At 35.0% G+C, this 18,559-nt stretch overlaps 1 protein-coding gene across 1 annotated transcript in view; it reads left to right on the forward strand.

Annotated features, from left to right (window-relative positions):
* Cfap47 (cilia and flagella associated protein 47) overlaps window positions 1-18,559 on the forward strand; it is a 316,226-nt gene that overhangs the window by 140,243 nt on the left and 157,424 nt on the right. The window contains 4 exon segments of the mRNA XM_075957827.1: window positions 2,096-2,317; window positions 4,870-4,951; window positions 6,450-6,572; window positions 16,780-16,969. Coding sequence (XP_075813942.1) covers window positions 2,096-2,317; window positions 4,870-4,951; window positions 6,450-6,572; window positions 16,780-16,969 — 617 coding nt within the window.

Here is an 18,559-nt window from a genome sequence, read left to right on the forward strand (position 1 = left end):
CTCTCTCTGTCTCCTTTCATTGCCTGATGAAGGTTAATATTCAGGAGGATGCCTATATGACTGGCTTTGGGAGAGCCTAGGCAGTTTGGATGCTCATCTTACTAGACCTGGATAAAGGTGGGTGGTCCTTGGACTTCCCACAGTTCAGGGAACCCTGATTGCTCTTCCACCTGATGAGGGAGGGGGACTTGATCGGGGGAGGGGGAGGGAAATGGGAGGCGGTGGCGGGGAGGGGGCAGAAATCTTTAATTAATAAATAAATTAAAAAAATAAATAAAAATAAAATATCTGATCTCTGAAGCATTTGGGAGGAGGGGTGAATATAGTCACGTGTTGTATGGACATTTCAAAGAACTGATAAAAACACATATTTAACAAAGGACCTAATTACAAAATTTGAGAAAGATTATGCAAGTATAATGTAACATGAAAGCAGTTTTAAAGAAAATATGAATAAAAGCAATACTAAAACAATAAAAAGTAGACTTAAAGAAGAATGTAAAGACTGAAGAATTTTTTTTCTAGTTCCTTTGTTAGTGGAATGCACTAAGAATTTTTCACATCTAGTGTTTATTGTAGTTACGAGGTGTGACTTTTCCAACATCTCCTAGAGTCTTGGAAGCAGGAGAATACCGAGACTTTTATTATGTTGGAAGAAGAAAGAGAGCTGCACATTCAGCCCGCCCATCTTAGCTTTGTCAGACCCCACCTGGCAGCACAGGAGTCTATAAGGGTTAGAAGATCATGAGAATATAGTCATCTATCTTTAGGACTGAGCTCAGAGCTCTCACTCCCAACTTACAGCAAACCTTCATGTAAAATCACCAGCTGCAGAGGCCAAATAATCTGTTAACCATTGTTTTTGTCCTTACACAGTAATCTACAAGTAATTGTGCTTGCATCTTTCTGCACAGAGCAGGATTTATCATTAAACTTATTCATTGATTTCTTATTTTTATTTTGTATTTTTTCGAGATTTTCATGTGATTTATACCTCAATGATAAAACTCCACTACCTTGAACATAATACATGCTGTTAATTTAAAATCTGTTGTAGAGTGCCTCATGTGTCTGTTGTTATTGGCCGTTATTTATTTTTTATTTACCCCATTTATGATAATACCAATTTTCTCCATAAAATATTTGTTCCCTATTAGTAATTCTAGAATATAAGAGCTCCACTGTAATTTATATTTTTGAGGAAGCTGGGAAGAATACAGTGTAAGCGGTGTCTCCATGTTTGACAATTTAACCCTTTTCGAATACAATGTACTATTAGGCTATTGAGACCCTTTCTACCAAATTTGAGAGTTGCTAATCCAAATGACTTCTTGGATACTTTTAATTTCTCAATCTGAACTCATGATACATCTGTGATTTTAATTTTGAACAAATAGTTACACAGTTTATGATGGGATATAAAACAATGTAGAAAGCAAAGATTAGTAGATTTTTTTTTTACTCCATTAAACATGAGTATGTATTGGCAGTCTGTGCAAAAGATGTAGAAAAACATTGCTGTATCTTATTTAAAGATTAGCTATGTATATAGGAACAGTAGAATTCTGAAATTTATGTTTTAAATAAGAATCCTTGTTAGGTCGGTATGCAGGTTATTCTAATAGTTAAGACCCAAATATGGAGAAAGTAAATGAATTTATTTTTGTATGTACATGTATGATATATATTTTAAAATTTAAAATTACATTGGAAAGTATAGAAATTGTGTTTAGATTATAGAATGCTTGATTGTGCCCAGTGAGTTGAGGTTACTTGCCTTATTAACATATATTTAATAAATAAGAGCAAGAATTAACTCTTATTATGAGTCTTTTCTCAGACCCAGTCTGTTTCCAATTCACTTTTTGAGCCCCTAAATTGTATTATTTGTGATAGACATGTAAGTAAAGTAGTGTGGAATCTTCAGGAATATTTAAGAATTTAATTTGTGCTTGCACATAGTAGCCACACGAATTACAATTTAGGATTTATTGTTCTTTCCACCTTAATATAATTTGCTTTGGTTATTGACCATGTTTTTGCACAAAGTAACATTTTGATCCTGAGGTTTATTTACTCCTTTTATCCCCCATAGGGATGTGCAGAAAATACAATTCTATTCATCATCCTCACCACCCAAGAAATTTTCCAGACAGTATGATTTTTCCAAATATAATAAGACAATTTATGATGTACTACTTAACTTGAGTGGAAGACTGCCACCTGGAATTAACTCAAACCAGTCCTTACCTGTGGATAACATTGAAAGGGTGATCCAGCTCCATTCGCAACATGCCTCACTTCTAGACTTTATCACGTAAGAGTTAAGATACACTAGTTTAAAGATGTAATCCTGGCTTGGCTGAATTGATGAATGGATGAATATGCAAGTGGATGGATTGAAGGAAGTAATTGGTACTTTGTTCAAAAATCTTGTGTTTTACACATTGTAATTTATATTACAGAGATGCACACACCAGTTAACCTAAGAATCCCAAAACCTTTTTAGATGCATACTTTGATACACTGCCATACAAATTTCATCAGGTGTTCAGGTCGTTGGGATGGCTTGGTTAAACAACCTGCTCACTTATAGGGCATATGATGCTAATTTGGATTAATTATAAATTGCAAGGTGCTATAGATAGTCTTAGTCCATGGCCTGTTTTGAAGGCATATATATATATATATATATATATATATATATATATATATATATATATTCATAAATCCAGTGAAGAAAAAAAGTGAAACTAACAAAAATCCTTAGATTACTCTTAGCATCATATCTTTGATTATGTGAGGGGCAGGCTCACAATTCCCCATATTCCTAGCAGAGGAACTATTGATAGTGGATTTCTCCTGAGGAAAGAATAGTCAGTTACCTTTAGAAAAATGGGCCTTGGTAGATTGCTCATGTTTCAGTCGATGATTCTATAGCCTTGTTCATGAGGGTAGCATTAATTGAATTATTGTGTCATTAAACAGAAAAAGAACACATAAAAATGGGAATAGACTATGTTTGGGGGTGGGTCTGGGAGGAAAGGAGGATGGATTGTGTACTGGATATGATCAGTACTTTCTAAGCTTGTATGAAATTATTATAGAAAAAATATAAAAATTAAAATCTGTCACAGACCCACATGTACAGATAGATATTAGTGTCCTACTCTTGTCTCATTAAGGCTCAAATGCATGACTGATCCAGATTCTGAGAGACTTGAGATAATTTGCTAGCTCTTCTTTAGAAAAGAGTAACACATTGAAAATATAAAAGTGGATGAGTGACTTAGCATGATATTGTGAATATAAGGAAACCTGAAGTTGAATTTGAGTTTTTAATGACAGTGAATATTCACCTTCTCCAAAGCCATGTTTTATTAGTGGTGATGATAAGGGACAGATGTGAAATTTTGAATTTTTACTATAAGAGATTTGAGGAGTTATATAACATTAATAAAACACAGCATATATGAAAGTTAAAGTTTAACTTTTTCTCTAAACCTCTAAATCAGTGATTCTCAACTTTCCTAATGCTGGGACCCTTTAATACATTTCCATATATTGTAATCCCCAGTCATAAAATTTTTTTGCTGATATTTCATAACTGTATCTTTGCTACTGTGGTGAATTATAATATGAATATATAGCATTCATCATATCTGATATGTAACCTCCAAAGGGGTCGTATGCACAGGTTAAAACCACTTCTCCCCTCTAAAATTGGTACCTCAATGGGTATGGACATTTGTTTACTACTTAGTGGTTGCATGAGTCATGCTTAGATTTTAAGTTAGAATTTTAAAGACCTCTAATATTTGAGGATTACATTTAGAATTGATTAATTTATTATAATTATTCTTGTTTTCAAACACTCATTGTAAACTTAGGGTACTGAAGCAGTAAGCGTATGTAAAAGTATAACCAAATGTGTCATTAATATAATTCTAAAAAAGATGACAAAGTAGACATAAAATCTACTGGTGAGCCAAAAACATAATTGCAGTCTAATTAATCATAAAGTTAGGCTTTGAGAAATATTGGAAATAAAAAAGTGGATATCAGTGTCCACAAGTGTATTAATCATCCTCAATTTTTACACAGCTCTATTCAGCTAGACAATAGAGTACTCATAACTAACAAGTTATATTATTTCTTGATTAGCTTTTATTTAATTCATCCTGTTTCATTAGGCTGTGAGTAGCCTTTTTTAGAAATGACAACTTCCTTCTAAAATATTACATTGCTTTAGTCACAAGGAAGTGTTCTAGTTTCTCCCTATGCCTCTGAATTGTCTGTCTCTTGTTTTATTCTCTTTTCACCTATCTCACAAGTTTCCAACTTAATGGAATTATATGTACTACAATTCTAATTTATGCCTTAGGTTGGATAGTCTTGGTAGTGATTCATGTTACAAAGAAAAAAAGACTTTTTCAGCACTATAGTAATTTAAATATGATGGCTATTTATAGGAGGAATATGTAAAGTTTTAGGTAAATTGTGTGGTAGTCATTCATATGTTATTGGACTACTAATGATCTCATAGATTGATTTGTTGTATGCAAGCATTTTGTAGATGTTTTTGAAATTGTAATTGTTATGACAGTAATAAAATATTATCTTGCCTAAAAAGACCCAAGTTATAGCATACTATATATTTAATGAACATATAAATATAGTTGTGATTACAAACATTAAATTTTCTCATTATTCAAATTTTATAAAGGTAATACGATGCATAATTTCATTATTGACAGGGGATTTTAAATTAATTATGCAAATATAACAAATATGACAATATTGAAATAATGTAACTGAAAGTCACAGCAAGTGTTTAAAATAGTTCTATAATTTGGGGGTTTCTTTCAGTGCTCAAGGTGGATGCATTTCTCATGTACTTCCAGAATTTTTACTTGGACCAGAGGATTATAAGAAGTGGCTTGAAATTACAGTAAGATAATATCTAGGAAAATTTTATGCAGTCACTAAATTATGAATATATGGCCTTTTTTAAATCACCAGTTTAAACTTTTTGTCTTTTGTATCTGAAATACACTAAAGCTTAAGCCCCTTTTAACAGATAATTTTTGTGTGTGTGTGTGCCAATGGGAGGACAGTAATTAAAAATTTTCTAAGATTTCTGTTGAAAAATGAATCCTTGGCTTTTTTCTTTTTCCTTTAAGGATTATGTGTTTGGTGTGCATGTATATGTGTGCTTGTTTACATGTATATAGGTCCAAGTATGTGTGTGTGTGTGTGTGTGTGTGTGTGTGTGTGTTTGAGCATTCTTCTATACTTATGTATATGGAGGCCAGAAGTTGATGTCAAGTTTTTTCTTCACACTTTGTCTTATGGTTTAATCAGGTTCTCTTGATTGAACCTGTATATAACTGATTAGTCTAGCTTGCCATATTGCCAACTTGTCTGCTTTCTGGGTACTAGGACTACAGGCAGGCCACCAATCCTATCCCACATTTACATGGGTGCTGGGAATTCAGACTCTATGCCTTAGGCTTATACTGTACACATTGAGGGTTAATAAAGGAAAAGAGCATAAATAGTTTATCTTTAAATGTACATTTTATGAATGAATATCTTCTAGAAAAAAAATAATCTTTAATTTCACGAGTGAATGACTCTCTGCCTTTCCTCTTCCCACAGTTTTCTTAGTCTGGTTAGTCCACCTCTACTTTTTCTGCTTGGCTACTGGCCACTCACCATTTTATTAAACCAATACAAGTGACAAATCTTTACAGTGTATAAGAGCATTATTCTACAGCACATAGGAACTTGTTACTTCCCTTTATGTGGTGTTAGGGGAGAATGAAGAGAAATTAATCATTAAATATATAATTTTTCTCTTAATACATCTTATGAAAACCTCTATCTGATAATTATTTTTTAGGTATATGAATTTTAGTTGTGGAAGTCACAAACTGATATGCCAAAGAAAGACAGGAACTTGTACTGTGCTCTTATGTTGACTTCAGAGTTATTAATATCATGACAGGACATGGTAGCATACAGGGAGACATGATGATAGAAAAGGAGCTGGGATTAGACATGGTGCTAGAAGAGGAACTGGGAGTTCTACATCTTGCAGGCAATAGGAAGTGAACTGACTTACTGGGCATGGCTTGAGCATATATGAGACCTCAAAGCCTGCCTCCATAATAGCACGCTTCTTCCAACAAAACCACACCTAGTCCAATAAGGCCATACCTCCTAATGGCTCCCTTTGGGTGCCATTTTCTTTCAAATTATCACAGTGGGTAACTTTTACCCCTAGAAGTACTCTGTATGAGTATTTTCTGTGCTTTCACAGGGGTAAATGTATAAAATGATCATCTCAATTTTTTTTAAAAAGGAAGAAACCTTATATAATTAAAATTTGACACTAATTTTTGCTTTGAAATTTTATTTATGATGTTGTATTTCATTTCTTCAAGACATCCACTAAAAATACAGCTCTCTGTACACTTAAGGAAAAGTATTCAGTTAATATAGATATGGATAATTTTGAAGCCTGGAGTACACGGGCATGGACAGATGTATTTCTTCAGATATACAAGGTAATAATTCCACTCTTGTTACCCATTAAGCTTTTGTTTAGGCACATGATTAGTGCAATAGTTTTAGTGAAAATGCTGCTATAAATAATTTTAGAACATGGTAGCTTAAATAAACTAGATTTTTCTTCGTTATGAAATTATTGTAAAGTAAATGACCTAGAACTGTCATTGATGTATTATGTCCTTTGTACTTGATTTTCAGCTATAGGATAGGCTTTCTGATTTAATCTTTTCCTAAAATAAGTTGAAAATCTGTTCCTTTAATATAATAAGTTACTAATGTAACTTATTACTATATTTGTTATAGTATATATTGTTATACTTATATTTGTTAATATATTTAAATGAAGCGTCAAATATATAGGCATTACCCAGAATTGCAATTTCTTAGGAGTTTAGAAACAAAGCTTACAAAAGATTCCCTTTTATTTTTTCTTTATTTTTTGAAGGAACTGCGGGCTGTGTCCCTCCACCTGGCTAGCTTTACACCCGAAGTAACAACACATAAACTGTATTCATTTAAACACTGCCTGGCCCATTAGTTCTAGCCTCTTATTGGCTAATTCTCACATCTTGATTAACCCATTTCTAATAATCTGTGTAGCACGACGAGGTTGTGGCTTACTGGGAAAGATTCTAGCCTACATCCATCTCGGTTCGAAGAATCATGGCGTCTGCCTCACTTCTCTTCTTCCCAGCATTCTGTTCTCTCTACTCCACCTACCTATCTTCTGACCTATCAGGCCAAGCAGTTTCTTTATTAATTAACCAATGAAAGCAACAGATAGACAGATGACCCCCCCCTCCATCATTTATTGTTTTTATTTATGACTATTATCATTGTAGCTTCTTATAACTATTTTTATATTTTTCTTTTGTGGTCTAATCCATATATTTTATATTAATTGATTTTTATTTAGTTTTTGCATCCCAATCAAAATTTAATCTTTCCTCCCCTCTTTCTAGCTCATCCACACATGGCTTCTCCTCCTTCCTCACCCCATCCATTCCACTTCTGCTGTTTCTCTTCAGATATAGGAGGGCCTCTCATGGATATCAGCCAGTCATGGTATACCCAGCTGCAGTAAGTGCAAGCACCTCCTCTTCCATTAAGGCTGGATGAGGCAGTCCCATAGTAGGATTATAGGTCAAAGGGTTTGTGGCTGTTTTGATGTGTCAGTCCTTCCCTAGTCTTGTCTGGTTACAGGAGATGGCTGGTTCAGGGTCCATATCACCAATTACTAGGAGCTTTAGCTAGAGGGTTGCTTTTATAGATACCTGGGAGTTTCCATTGTTCTAGGTTTCCAGCTCATCCCAGAGATATCCCCAAATTCTAGTTGTCTTTCCCAGTGCTCTATCCCTCTATTGGCCACTCACCTTATGCCTCCTGTTCCCATACTCATTCTATCTACAAACCCCTCCTTTTCACATTGAGATTCATATACCCTGTCCCCTTTGAGCCCTTTTTGTTACTTATCTTCTCTTGGTCTGTGGGTCATAACTTGCTTGGTTCTCCTTTACGTTACTGCTTATATTCACTTATGTGTGAGTACATACCATCTTTGTCTTTCTTAGTCTTGGTTACCTCATTCAGGATGTATATTTTTAGTTCTATCCATCTGCCTGCAAATTTAAAGATGTCTTTTTTCATACTGCTGAGTAGTACTCTATTGTGTAAATGTACCACATTTACTTTATCCATTCTTCACTTGAATGGCATCTAGATTGTTTCTAGTTTCTGGTTATTATGAACAAAGCTACTATGAACAGAGTTTTATAAGTATCCAGTGGTATGGTTAAGTGTCCTTTGGGTGTATGCCCAAGAGTGTTATAGCTGGTTCTTGAGATGCTATGATTCCCAATTTTCTAAGAAACTGCCATAGTGATTTCCAAAGTGACTGTACAAGTTTGCACTTCTAACCAGCAATAGAGGAGTGGTCTCCTTGCGCCACATCCTCTCCTGCATGAGCTGCCACTTGTGTATTTAGCCATTCTGACAAGTGCAGGATAGAATCTCACTATTGTTTTGATGTTCATTTTCCTGATGGCTAAGTGTGTTGAATAATATTTCTTTAAGTGATTCTTGGGCCATTTTGAGATTTCTCTGTTGAAAATTCTCTGTTTATATATGTAAGCCATTTTTAATTGGATTATTTGGGGTTTCATGCCCAATTTCATGAGTTAAATATTTATTTTGGAAATTAGTCCTTTGTCTTATGTAGCATTGGTGAAGATGATTTTCCATTCTCTAGACTGCCATTTTATTCTATTGATAGTGTCCTTCACTTTACAGAAGTTTTTCAGTTTCATGAGCTCCCATTTGTTAATTGTTGATCTTAGTGCCTGTGTGATTAGTGTTCTGGTCATGTAGTTGTCTCCTGAACAGTTACTGAACAAGGTTATTCCTTACTTTCTTTTCTAACACGTTTAATATGGCTGGATTTATGTTGAGGTCTCCGATCCACTTAGATTTGAGTTTTGTTCAAGGTGATAGATACAGATCTGTTTGCATTCTTCTACATGCTGACATCTAGTTAAACCAACACCATTTGTTGAAGAGGCTTTCTTTTTTATATTATATAATTTTGGTTTTCTTGTCAAAAATCAAGTCTCCATAGATATTTGGATTTACTATTCTGTCTTCAATTCCATTGATCAACCTGCCTGTTTTATGCAAATATCACGTAGTTTTTTATTACTATAGCTCTATATTAAAACTTGAATTGGAGGTGGTGATACCTCTGGAAGTTTGTACAGGACTGTTTTAGCCATCATAGGACTTTTGTTTTTCCATATGTAGTTGAGGGTTGTTCTTTCTAGGTCTGTAAAGAGTTGTGATGGAATTTTGATGGGTATTTCTTAGAATCTGTAGATTGATTTTTGGTAAGATGGCTGTTTTTACTATGTTAAGTCTACTGATCCATAAGCATGGGAGATCTTTCCATCTTCTCATATCTTCTCCAATTTCTTTCATCAAAGACTTGAAGTTCTTGTCATACAGGTCTTTTACTTGCCTAGTTAGAGTTACCCGAAGATATTTTATATTATTTGTTTCTATTGTGAAGGGTGTTTTTCCCCTCTGATATCTTCTTAACCTATTTATTGTATGTATATAGTAGGGTTACTTTTTTTTTTCTTCAATTAATTTTGTATCCAACCACTTTACTGAAGGTATATATCAGATATAGGAGTTCCCTGGTAGAGTTTTTGGGTTATGTAGTAATAGGAGCGGCGGGGCTGCGTCCCCAGCACCCCAACCGCCTGGCTTGCTTATGCCCCGAAATAACAACACACAAACTGTATTCATTTAAACACTGCTTGGCCCATTAACTCTAGCCCTTACAGGCTAATTCTCATATCCCGATAAACCCATCTCTAATAACCTGTGTAGCATTAGTCTTACCGGGAAAGATTCAGCATATCTGACTTGGCAGCTTGCTTCATGGTGTCTGGCCCAGAGAGAGGAAGCATAACGTCTCTGCTCCAGAGAGCAGAGCTGTCAAGTCTGAGATCACTTCCTCTTCCTCCCAGCATTCTGTTCTGTTTACTCCTCCCACCTATGTTTTAACCTGTCAGGGCCAAGCAGTTTCTTTATTGCTTAACCAAAGAAATCAACTGACTGATATATGACACTCCCACGTCACTTCCCATTTTTCTGTTTAAATAAAAAAAAAAGAAGGCTTTAACTTTAACATAGCAAAATTACATATAACAAAACAGTTAAAAAGTAAAAATTACAATATTTATATCTATTTTATCTTTATCATAATTAAGGAAAACTATAACTATAACTAACTATTCTTCAACTCCATCAAAAACTCCAGAAAGATACAATATTACCTAAGTAAACAATAAATAAGCAACTTTCAAACTCTAGAAATGACAGAGACATCTCGCTGTCTGGACAGTCACCCAAAGTTCCTCTGTACTGTTCTGGCATCCATCTTCAGCCTACAGGCCCATGGTATCCAGAGACATTTCCATGAAGCAGGAAAATTCAAAGTCATTTCAGTCACTATCTGTTGTGTCCTGCAGAATGTCTCACAAATTCTTTCATGAATCAGGAACCCCGAAAGATCATCTCACCTTTAGGCAAGTTCAGCAGTCCTATTTCTGTGGGTTCTCTGTGTCCATTTTATGCAACAGTCCAGGCAAGAGCAGTTTCTTGCCTAAATGGTTGTCAAACTCCATAAGGATCCTCTTCGATGCCTATCTTCCTCTCGAAGTAGATTGGTGCCGCCAGGAGCAGACATGTCTCATTGTCATGAAAAGTCCTAAGTTATTAAAACATTAAATGCCATATTCCATAGTCTTTGAAAGATATGAAGAATGCTGATCTAAATGAAATATATATTTATATATCTAGAAAATCTAACTAACATGACTACAAACTTGACTATTATTAATGATTATACATTAACAACCTATATACATTGCATTTTTATATAAACTACACAATCTACCTTAATCAATATCAGAAATACATATACATATAATAAAATTAACCTTAAATTAATATCAGTAAACCAAGATTCATATCAATGCAAATTATTCACATCTGTATCATCTCCCCCTTTAAATGTAAAAGAACATTTATAAACAATTTTTGGGAATATGGGCGCAGTTATTTCTCTCCAAACTGCTTCCTGCTGAATGGGGGTTGTAGATAATTAAGTCTTTCATGGTATAACCTGTGTGCTAGTTTTATCTCAGTTGGCAGTTGAGGAAAGCAATTTTCTGAAGGTGTTCACAGCAACCCTTCAGGAGGGCGTGGTCCATCATACCATATTGGAATAGAAGAAATCCACAGACTCTCACCCTCTGTGAAAACAAAATAAGAAACTCCTTTCCAAAGCGTCATGTCCTTAGATCCAAATTTCAAAGTCAAGGCATTTTCAAAATATCTATGTTGGATTAGTTCTGCAGCATTTATGAACAAATATCTTTTAGCAGCTGTTGCTCCTTCCTCAGCATTCAAACAATTCAAAGAGAGCATAATAGCATACAGTATCAATATTCTCTGTGTATTTTCCATCTTTGTGCAGCTTTATTTTAACTCTATTTCATTTATTTTTACTTTTAACTTTTTGCTTTTTGAGACAGGTTCTCTGTGTATCTTTGACCTGGAATAACTCTGTGGACCAGGCTGTCCTTGAACTCTTATAGATCCCTCTGTCTCTGCCTCCCAGGCATTGGGATTAAAGGTGTATGCTACCATACCTTGAAGTCACAGAGGTTTATCTCCCTCTGCCTCCCAAGTGTTGGGATTAAAGGTGTGTACTACCACACCCAACTACTCTCTTCCTTATTTTTGTTTTTTACTTTAAGAACTTTAACTTTTAGTCTGCATATATTTTTAACACTGTAAATCATTTAAAAATTTTCTTTGTCTTTGACGCTCTCTTTACTGTATCTCTCTCTGTTTTTCTGACTACATGAGTCTAATTTACCAAACAATCTCAGTAGGACTAAAACCGTGGCTTTGCTGGCTAGATGTAGCCCATTTCTTAGCTTTCTGCCATTCCAACCTTGTGGCTGAGGTACCGGCCAGAGCTGCATTCAGTGCCTCAAGTCTACAGTGTTTCAAGGTCCTTGCCATCAAACAAGTTGCAACAGACAACACTCAAGTCCTTTCTTTTTAGGTGGCCCTCCTGCCTCAAACAGTCAAGAGTTTGCCCTGGCAGGACGGCCCAGAAAGCCGGCATTTTAAAACAACACAGGTTTTTTTTCCTGCTACTGCTGAAAACAAACAAGCATTCAGTTGGCTTTTATCAACACCATTTAAATGTTTCGTGGCAGGACGTCTTAAGAGCTGCAGGGTTTTGAAGCTGAAGCTGAGTCAGGAAGCCTCTCTTAGATGAGAGCGCTTGCTTGCTTCTAGCAAGCAGAGCAGACCTGAGAAATCGCTGCTACCAAGAAAACATGCTTTACTCTTTCCCAAGCTTTCTCAGGCTTTCAGTGGATACAGCTGTCCACACATCTGGGCGCCATTCTTTAGTAATAGGAGCGGTGGGGCTGCGTCCCCTGCACCCCGGCTGCCTGGCTTGCTTATATCCCGAAATAACAACACACAACTGTATTCAATTAAACACTGCTTGGCCCAGGGTTAGTTTATGTATACTGTCAGATCAAATACAAAAAGCTATACTTTGACTTCCTTCCTTCAAATTTGTATCTCCTTGATCTCCTTTAGTTGTCTTATTGGCTCTACCTAGAACTTCTAGTACTATATTGAATAGATATGGAGAGAGTATATAACCTTGTCTTGTCCCTGATTTTAGTAGACTTGCTTTGAGTTTCTCTCCATTTAATTTGATGTTGTTATATTTGCTTTTAATATGTTTCGGTATGTCTTTTGTATCCCTGATGTCTTTAAGACTTTTGACATGAAAGGTGTTGGAGTTTTTCAAAGGCATTTTCAGCATCTAATGATGCAGAATTTTTCCTTTCATTTGTTTTATATGGTGGATTACATTGACAGATTTTCTTATGTTGAACCAGCCCTGCATCTCTGGGTTAAATCCTACTTGGTCATGGTGGATGATCTTTTTTTTGTTTGTTTGTTATTGGGCTCGGTTTGCCAGTATTTTATTGAGTGTTTTTCTATCAATGTTCTTGAGGGAAATTGGTCTTTGATTCTCTTTCTTTCTTGAATTTGTGTGGTTTATGTACCAGGGTGATTTTGGCCTCATAAAATGAATTTTTCAGTGTTCCTTCTGTTTCTGTTTCATGGAATAATTTGTGGAGTGCTGGTGCTAGATTTCTTCAAATATCTGGTAACATTTTGCACTTATATCTGGCCCTAGACTTTTGTATGTGTAGATTGGATAGTTTTAATATTGCTTCTATTACCTTGGCAGTTATAGGTCTATTTAAATTGTTTATCTAATCTTGATTTCACTTTGTTAAGTGGTATTTATGGAGAAAATTGTCCATGTATTTTAGATATTCAAGTTTTGTTGGTTCCAGGCTTTTGAACTATGTTTAGTCCATATTTACTGATTTTTTTCTTATGAAACCTGACAGTTTCTGAGTTAGAGTGAATAAGCAAATTTTAAATAATGGTAGATGATGTCAATTAACTTATGGACTTTTAGGTGCCAAGGATTATATCTCCAAATTAGTTGACATACTTAACAAGGTATTCTGCCTTTTGTACTTCACATTTCATTCCATCAATTCATACTTTCATGATTTTTATGTTAAACATCACATACTATCATGTTCCTCCAAATGTGTCTGATTTGTGTGAAGTCTTTTTATTTATTTATTTATTTATTTATTTATTTATTTATTTATTTTTGAGATATAGGGTTTCTTTGTAGCTTTGGCCCCTCTCCTGGAACTAGCCCTTGTAGACCAGACTGTACTTGAATACACAAAGATCTGCCTCCCTCTGCCTCTCAAATGCTGGGATTAAAGGCATGTGCAACCACCGACCAGTTTTTTTTTTTGTGAGGTATTATGTTTCCTATATGCTTTTATTCCTCATATCAATAATATAGCTATGTATATTAAAACATTTAAATAACTATCACTCTGTGGCACAGGGAAAATGGGTAAATATTTCAGCAGTGGTAGTAACAGCACTTCTGTAAAAAAATCTACTGTGTATATTTTGAGTCTTTCTGTATTAAATTATACCTCTATATAATGATGTCTGTCCATCATTAAATATGTCATCTTAGTAAATGTTCTCTTGTAAATCTTATTCTCTTTCCAAAGTAGCTGTGATAGTTGACAGATGATTTCTAAGTTCCCTCAGATTAACAGACCCAAACATTTATGTCATTAGCTGTAGTTATATATGTAATTCATCATTTGTTTTTCCTCAGAAAAGACTAGGAATCCTTTTTCAAGACTTTCAGTTGCATTTTAATGTATATCGGATTTGAGACTAAGGAGTCATAGATCTAATACATGCTATATTTCTATCATAGAAATGAATAAGAAATGCTAAAATAATGCCTTTCATATTTATGGATTGCTATTCTCACCACATAGCTCAGATAAAACTCCAAAATTATACATTAGATATATTTGGTAAAAATTCTATGTAGTTTCCATTATGGAAAGGAAAGGACAGTATGAGACCTTTCACATTTTTAAATTGTACATACTTGAGATATAGCATAAATATATGATACATGAGGATATGAGCGTGTTTTCTGTAGTTACACGTGTGAATATGAAAATTTTTTTTAAGTTGGATTATCCCAGGAGCAGGCTCTGAGATAAGTATCAAACACTTTGTTTGAGAAGTAGGCTGTGTGGGCTCTGTGGTTCTTTGACAGGGAAACATTCCCTTTAGTGATAATTTGCATTTGTCCACAATAAACTTTCAGAATGGGGAGGTGAATGCTGGGTAGATGTGAACAGTGCAACCATATATCTAGAAAATATGTCACTCAGGTTGTTTTCTTCACATCCAAGATGTTAGAGAACTAGCTTTGATATTATCAAGATTTGCTTGTGAACTGAGGTAGAAGTATGCATATAATGTAAAGAGTAGAGCAGACTCATTTATTTAGAATGCTTTACAATATCTGTCACTCTGTAACTGAATAATGTTATCTGGCTAAATATATAATGAAATAAAACTCATTGTTGCTGTCATCTAGAATCTACACCAAAAACTTCTGAAAGGTAGCTCTTAGCACATCTTTGATATATTTTTCTGCTTCTCATATGCAGTGCACTTTTAGTGAACGAATTTGTGACATTCCTTACCAAAATTGACAGCATGAGATAAAAGTACATTGAATTGCCTTTGAAACTTTATTTCCTTTAATACACATACGCCTGGCATGTTGATACACACCTATATTCCCAGTTCAGCAGGAAAAGACAGGGAAATCAGAGGTACAGGCCAGCCTTGGCTTCATAGCCAGTTAGAGGCTAGCTTGAGATACATGAGATCTAGTGACCAATCAACCAACAAAAATACCCATTAAGTTTAATATTAAACTGTATTTTGAGTGGGATAATGGTTGATATTGACTGTCAAATTTACAGTATCTAGAAGAAAAATCTCTGGACATATCTGTGAAAGAATGTCTAGATTGGACAATTATGCTAAGATGCTCATTCTCAATATAGGCAATACCATTCATTACATAGGCTAGGGTCTAGGTTGGAATAAAAAGAAAGCAGTTTGAGTACCCACTGTTAGGGTCCACGAGAAGTCCTCATAAAAGAACACCAGTAATGTATACAATTAACAAGAACACTTTATTAATCCAACATGATGGGATGGCACATGGCAATAGCCCAAGATGCTCACAGGCCCCCATTAAACCTAGATATGGGAATTCCAGGGAGGAGAGATTAGTCTGGGGGCTGATTGGTATATTTAAACAAGCAGTTTATGGGTTGTTATAGGATTGGTTGGCCACTTAATGGTTAGGTACTTGTCAGCTGCAGGGTCGGAGAAACTATCTTTAGTTTCTTTAGCTTGAACAAGGTGGTGGGGTACCCTCTAATTGGTTGCCCCCGGGTTTTGCCTTTCCCCAAAACTGGTTGCTCAGCACCAGCCAGTTCCAGTAAACTGAAACTATGGCCTGATCCCTGACAGGGGCTATTAGAAATCTATCATGGCTCTGGTCTGCCTCCCTGACTCTATCACTTATGTTCATCCATATTTGCTTCCTGACTTTGGTTGCAATGTGACCAGTTATCTCACATTTTGGGATACAGTGACTCCCATCCCTAAAACTGTGACCTAATATAAAGCCCTTCTTCCTTAACCTACTCTTTTCAGATATTTTGTTATAGCATCAAAAGTAACTAATACAGATGGGTAAAACAAAGAATAGTTACTAATACAGATAGGTAATCTTGATATTTAAAATTTTAAGTTTTGTAAACTGTAAGAAAACTAAAAGCATGCCAAATTCATGTCAGTTAATGAATTGTCATTCTAACGGGTCTGTTGTCAAGTATAGTTTTTTTAAAAAAAATTAAGAAGTGTCTTGTTACAAGTTGCATAGTAAGGAACTCCGTAGTATAAATGGTATTCAAGCAAAAAGCTGAAGGCTGGAAGTGACCACTAGTGGGACATCCCTCATCAATTCTCTGATTCTAGACAAGGTGCATTAACCACAAAATACTAGTGTCTTCCCTTACTTATCTAGTTGGGATAATTAGCTTTTCAGATGTGAGTTTATTTTCCATTTCTCTGTAATAATTATTTTTTTCAAAATTCCAGGTTATGATTCTATCTCGAGTGACACCACATTCCTACAGTTCTGCTCCACCCGTACGTGGGGCGAGCACTTCAAAAATCAACCCCTGTTTTGCATCCAGCAACATATATTCTAATGCTGAAAGGATTCTACTTAGTTGGTTGAATACAAATTATGAGAGTCATCGACATGTTATATGGAAAACCAACAAATGCGGTATGATATTTTTCTTTAAACAGTTATAATTTGCAACGCAAATATTAATATAAAAGGAGCTATACATATATGACTTATTTTGGTTGGTTTAAGGTGGCTATCATTTCACGATCTTCAAGGTGAGATATTAAAAAATGCTTTTTACAAGTGATCAAAGCGGACTCTCTGAATGTGGCTGACAATGGGGGCTGACTGAGAAGCCAATGATAATGGCACTGGGATTTGATTTTACTGCATTTACTGGCTTTCTGGGTTCCTAGTCTGTTTGGATGCATGCACTCCTTCCTAAGCCTAGATGGAAGGGGGATGGGCTTCGACTTCCCACAGGGCAGGGTACCCTGCCTTCTCTTAGGACTGGAGGGGGAGTGGGAGGGAATTGGGAGGAGGGGAGGAGGTAAAAATTTTGAATGGTATTATTTATAAAGCAATAAAAAAAGAAAAAAAGATGCTTTTTAATAATCTGGGAGAAGAAATGATGAAATATATATAAAATGTTCTCGAAATTTGGATATTAAAAACACCCCTAGCGTCGTTGCTAGCATTTTCAGCTCTGTAAAGTAGTAAACTCGGTTTGTACTTTATTTATGGGTGTCATGTTGTATATCACTCTGTGAAAATAATCTTTAATGAATTCTTTAGTGGACAGATCATGGTAAGGTATACATAAATATTTAACTCTTCCCCCATTAAACATCTACATTGAATTCTCTATCAAGAGCCTGAAATTCCTTTTGCAAAGATCTAGTTGCCAATATAGCCAATATATACAGTTTTCCTCTTGTCCTCAGCATTAACTGTTTTTATTCAGAAATGTTTGGAAATGCGTTTTTAGTTTTAAATCAACTCTTTTTCTCAGAAAATAGGCAAATCTTTTGTGATTAGAGTAGACTTTGCTAATACTCGATGTGTGAAGTTCAATCTAAGTCCTAGAACTAAGCAGAAGATTGTACAGTTTGGTTTTTATTAATGTTTTCAATTGTATTTTCTTATAAATTAAAGTTATTATTATCTAATATTCCCTCCAAACCAGGTTTAAATTTACCTGTTTCTCTTGGGTTCTTTATTTGTACTTGAACAGAATTGTTTCAATATAACATGTATCTGTTTATCTGGCTCCCCCCTGTAGATTATAGGTTTCCTTAAAGGTACAATCTCTTTTTAAAATTAATCATTTTATTTTTTGAGTTTATTCTAAACTTACATCATTTCCTCTTTTCTTTTTTCAGTCCAAACCCTCCCATATGCCTCTCCCTACTTTCTTTCAAAATCATGGCTTCTTTTTTTATATTCTATTATTTCTTACTTTGTACATAAGTGTGTGTGTGAGCATTCACATGCATTTCTGAATGTGATAAGTATAACATGCTGAGTCTGTATAATGTTACTGGTATGTATGCTTTCAGGGATGACCATTGGATAGCCAACAGGTATGTTTTTCCCTGAGAAGTTAATTTTTTAATCTCAACCTTCCTTGGATGATTTTAGTTCATTACTTGTTTAGCCTCCTGGGCTTCCCCCATCCACTTTGGCATGTCTGTTGTCCTTGTTCAGCTCATATTTTGGTAGTCATGTTGATGAGAATTTTAT

The sequence above is a fragment of the Microtus pennsylvanicus genome, chromosome X (assembly GCF_037038515.1).
Source record: "Microtus pennsylvanicus isolate mMicPen1 chromosome X, mMicPen1.hap1, whole genome shotgun sequence".
NCBI lineage: Eukaryota > Metazoa > Chordata > Mammalia > Rodentia > Cricetidae > Microtus > Microtus pennsylvanicus.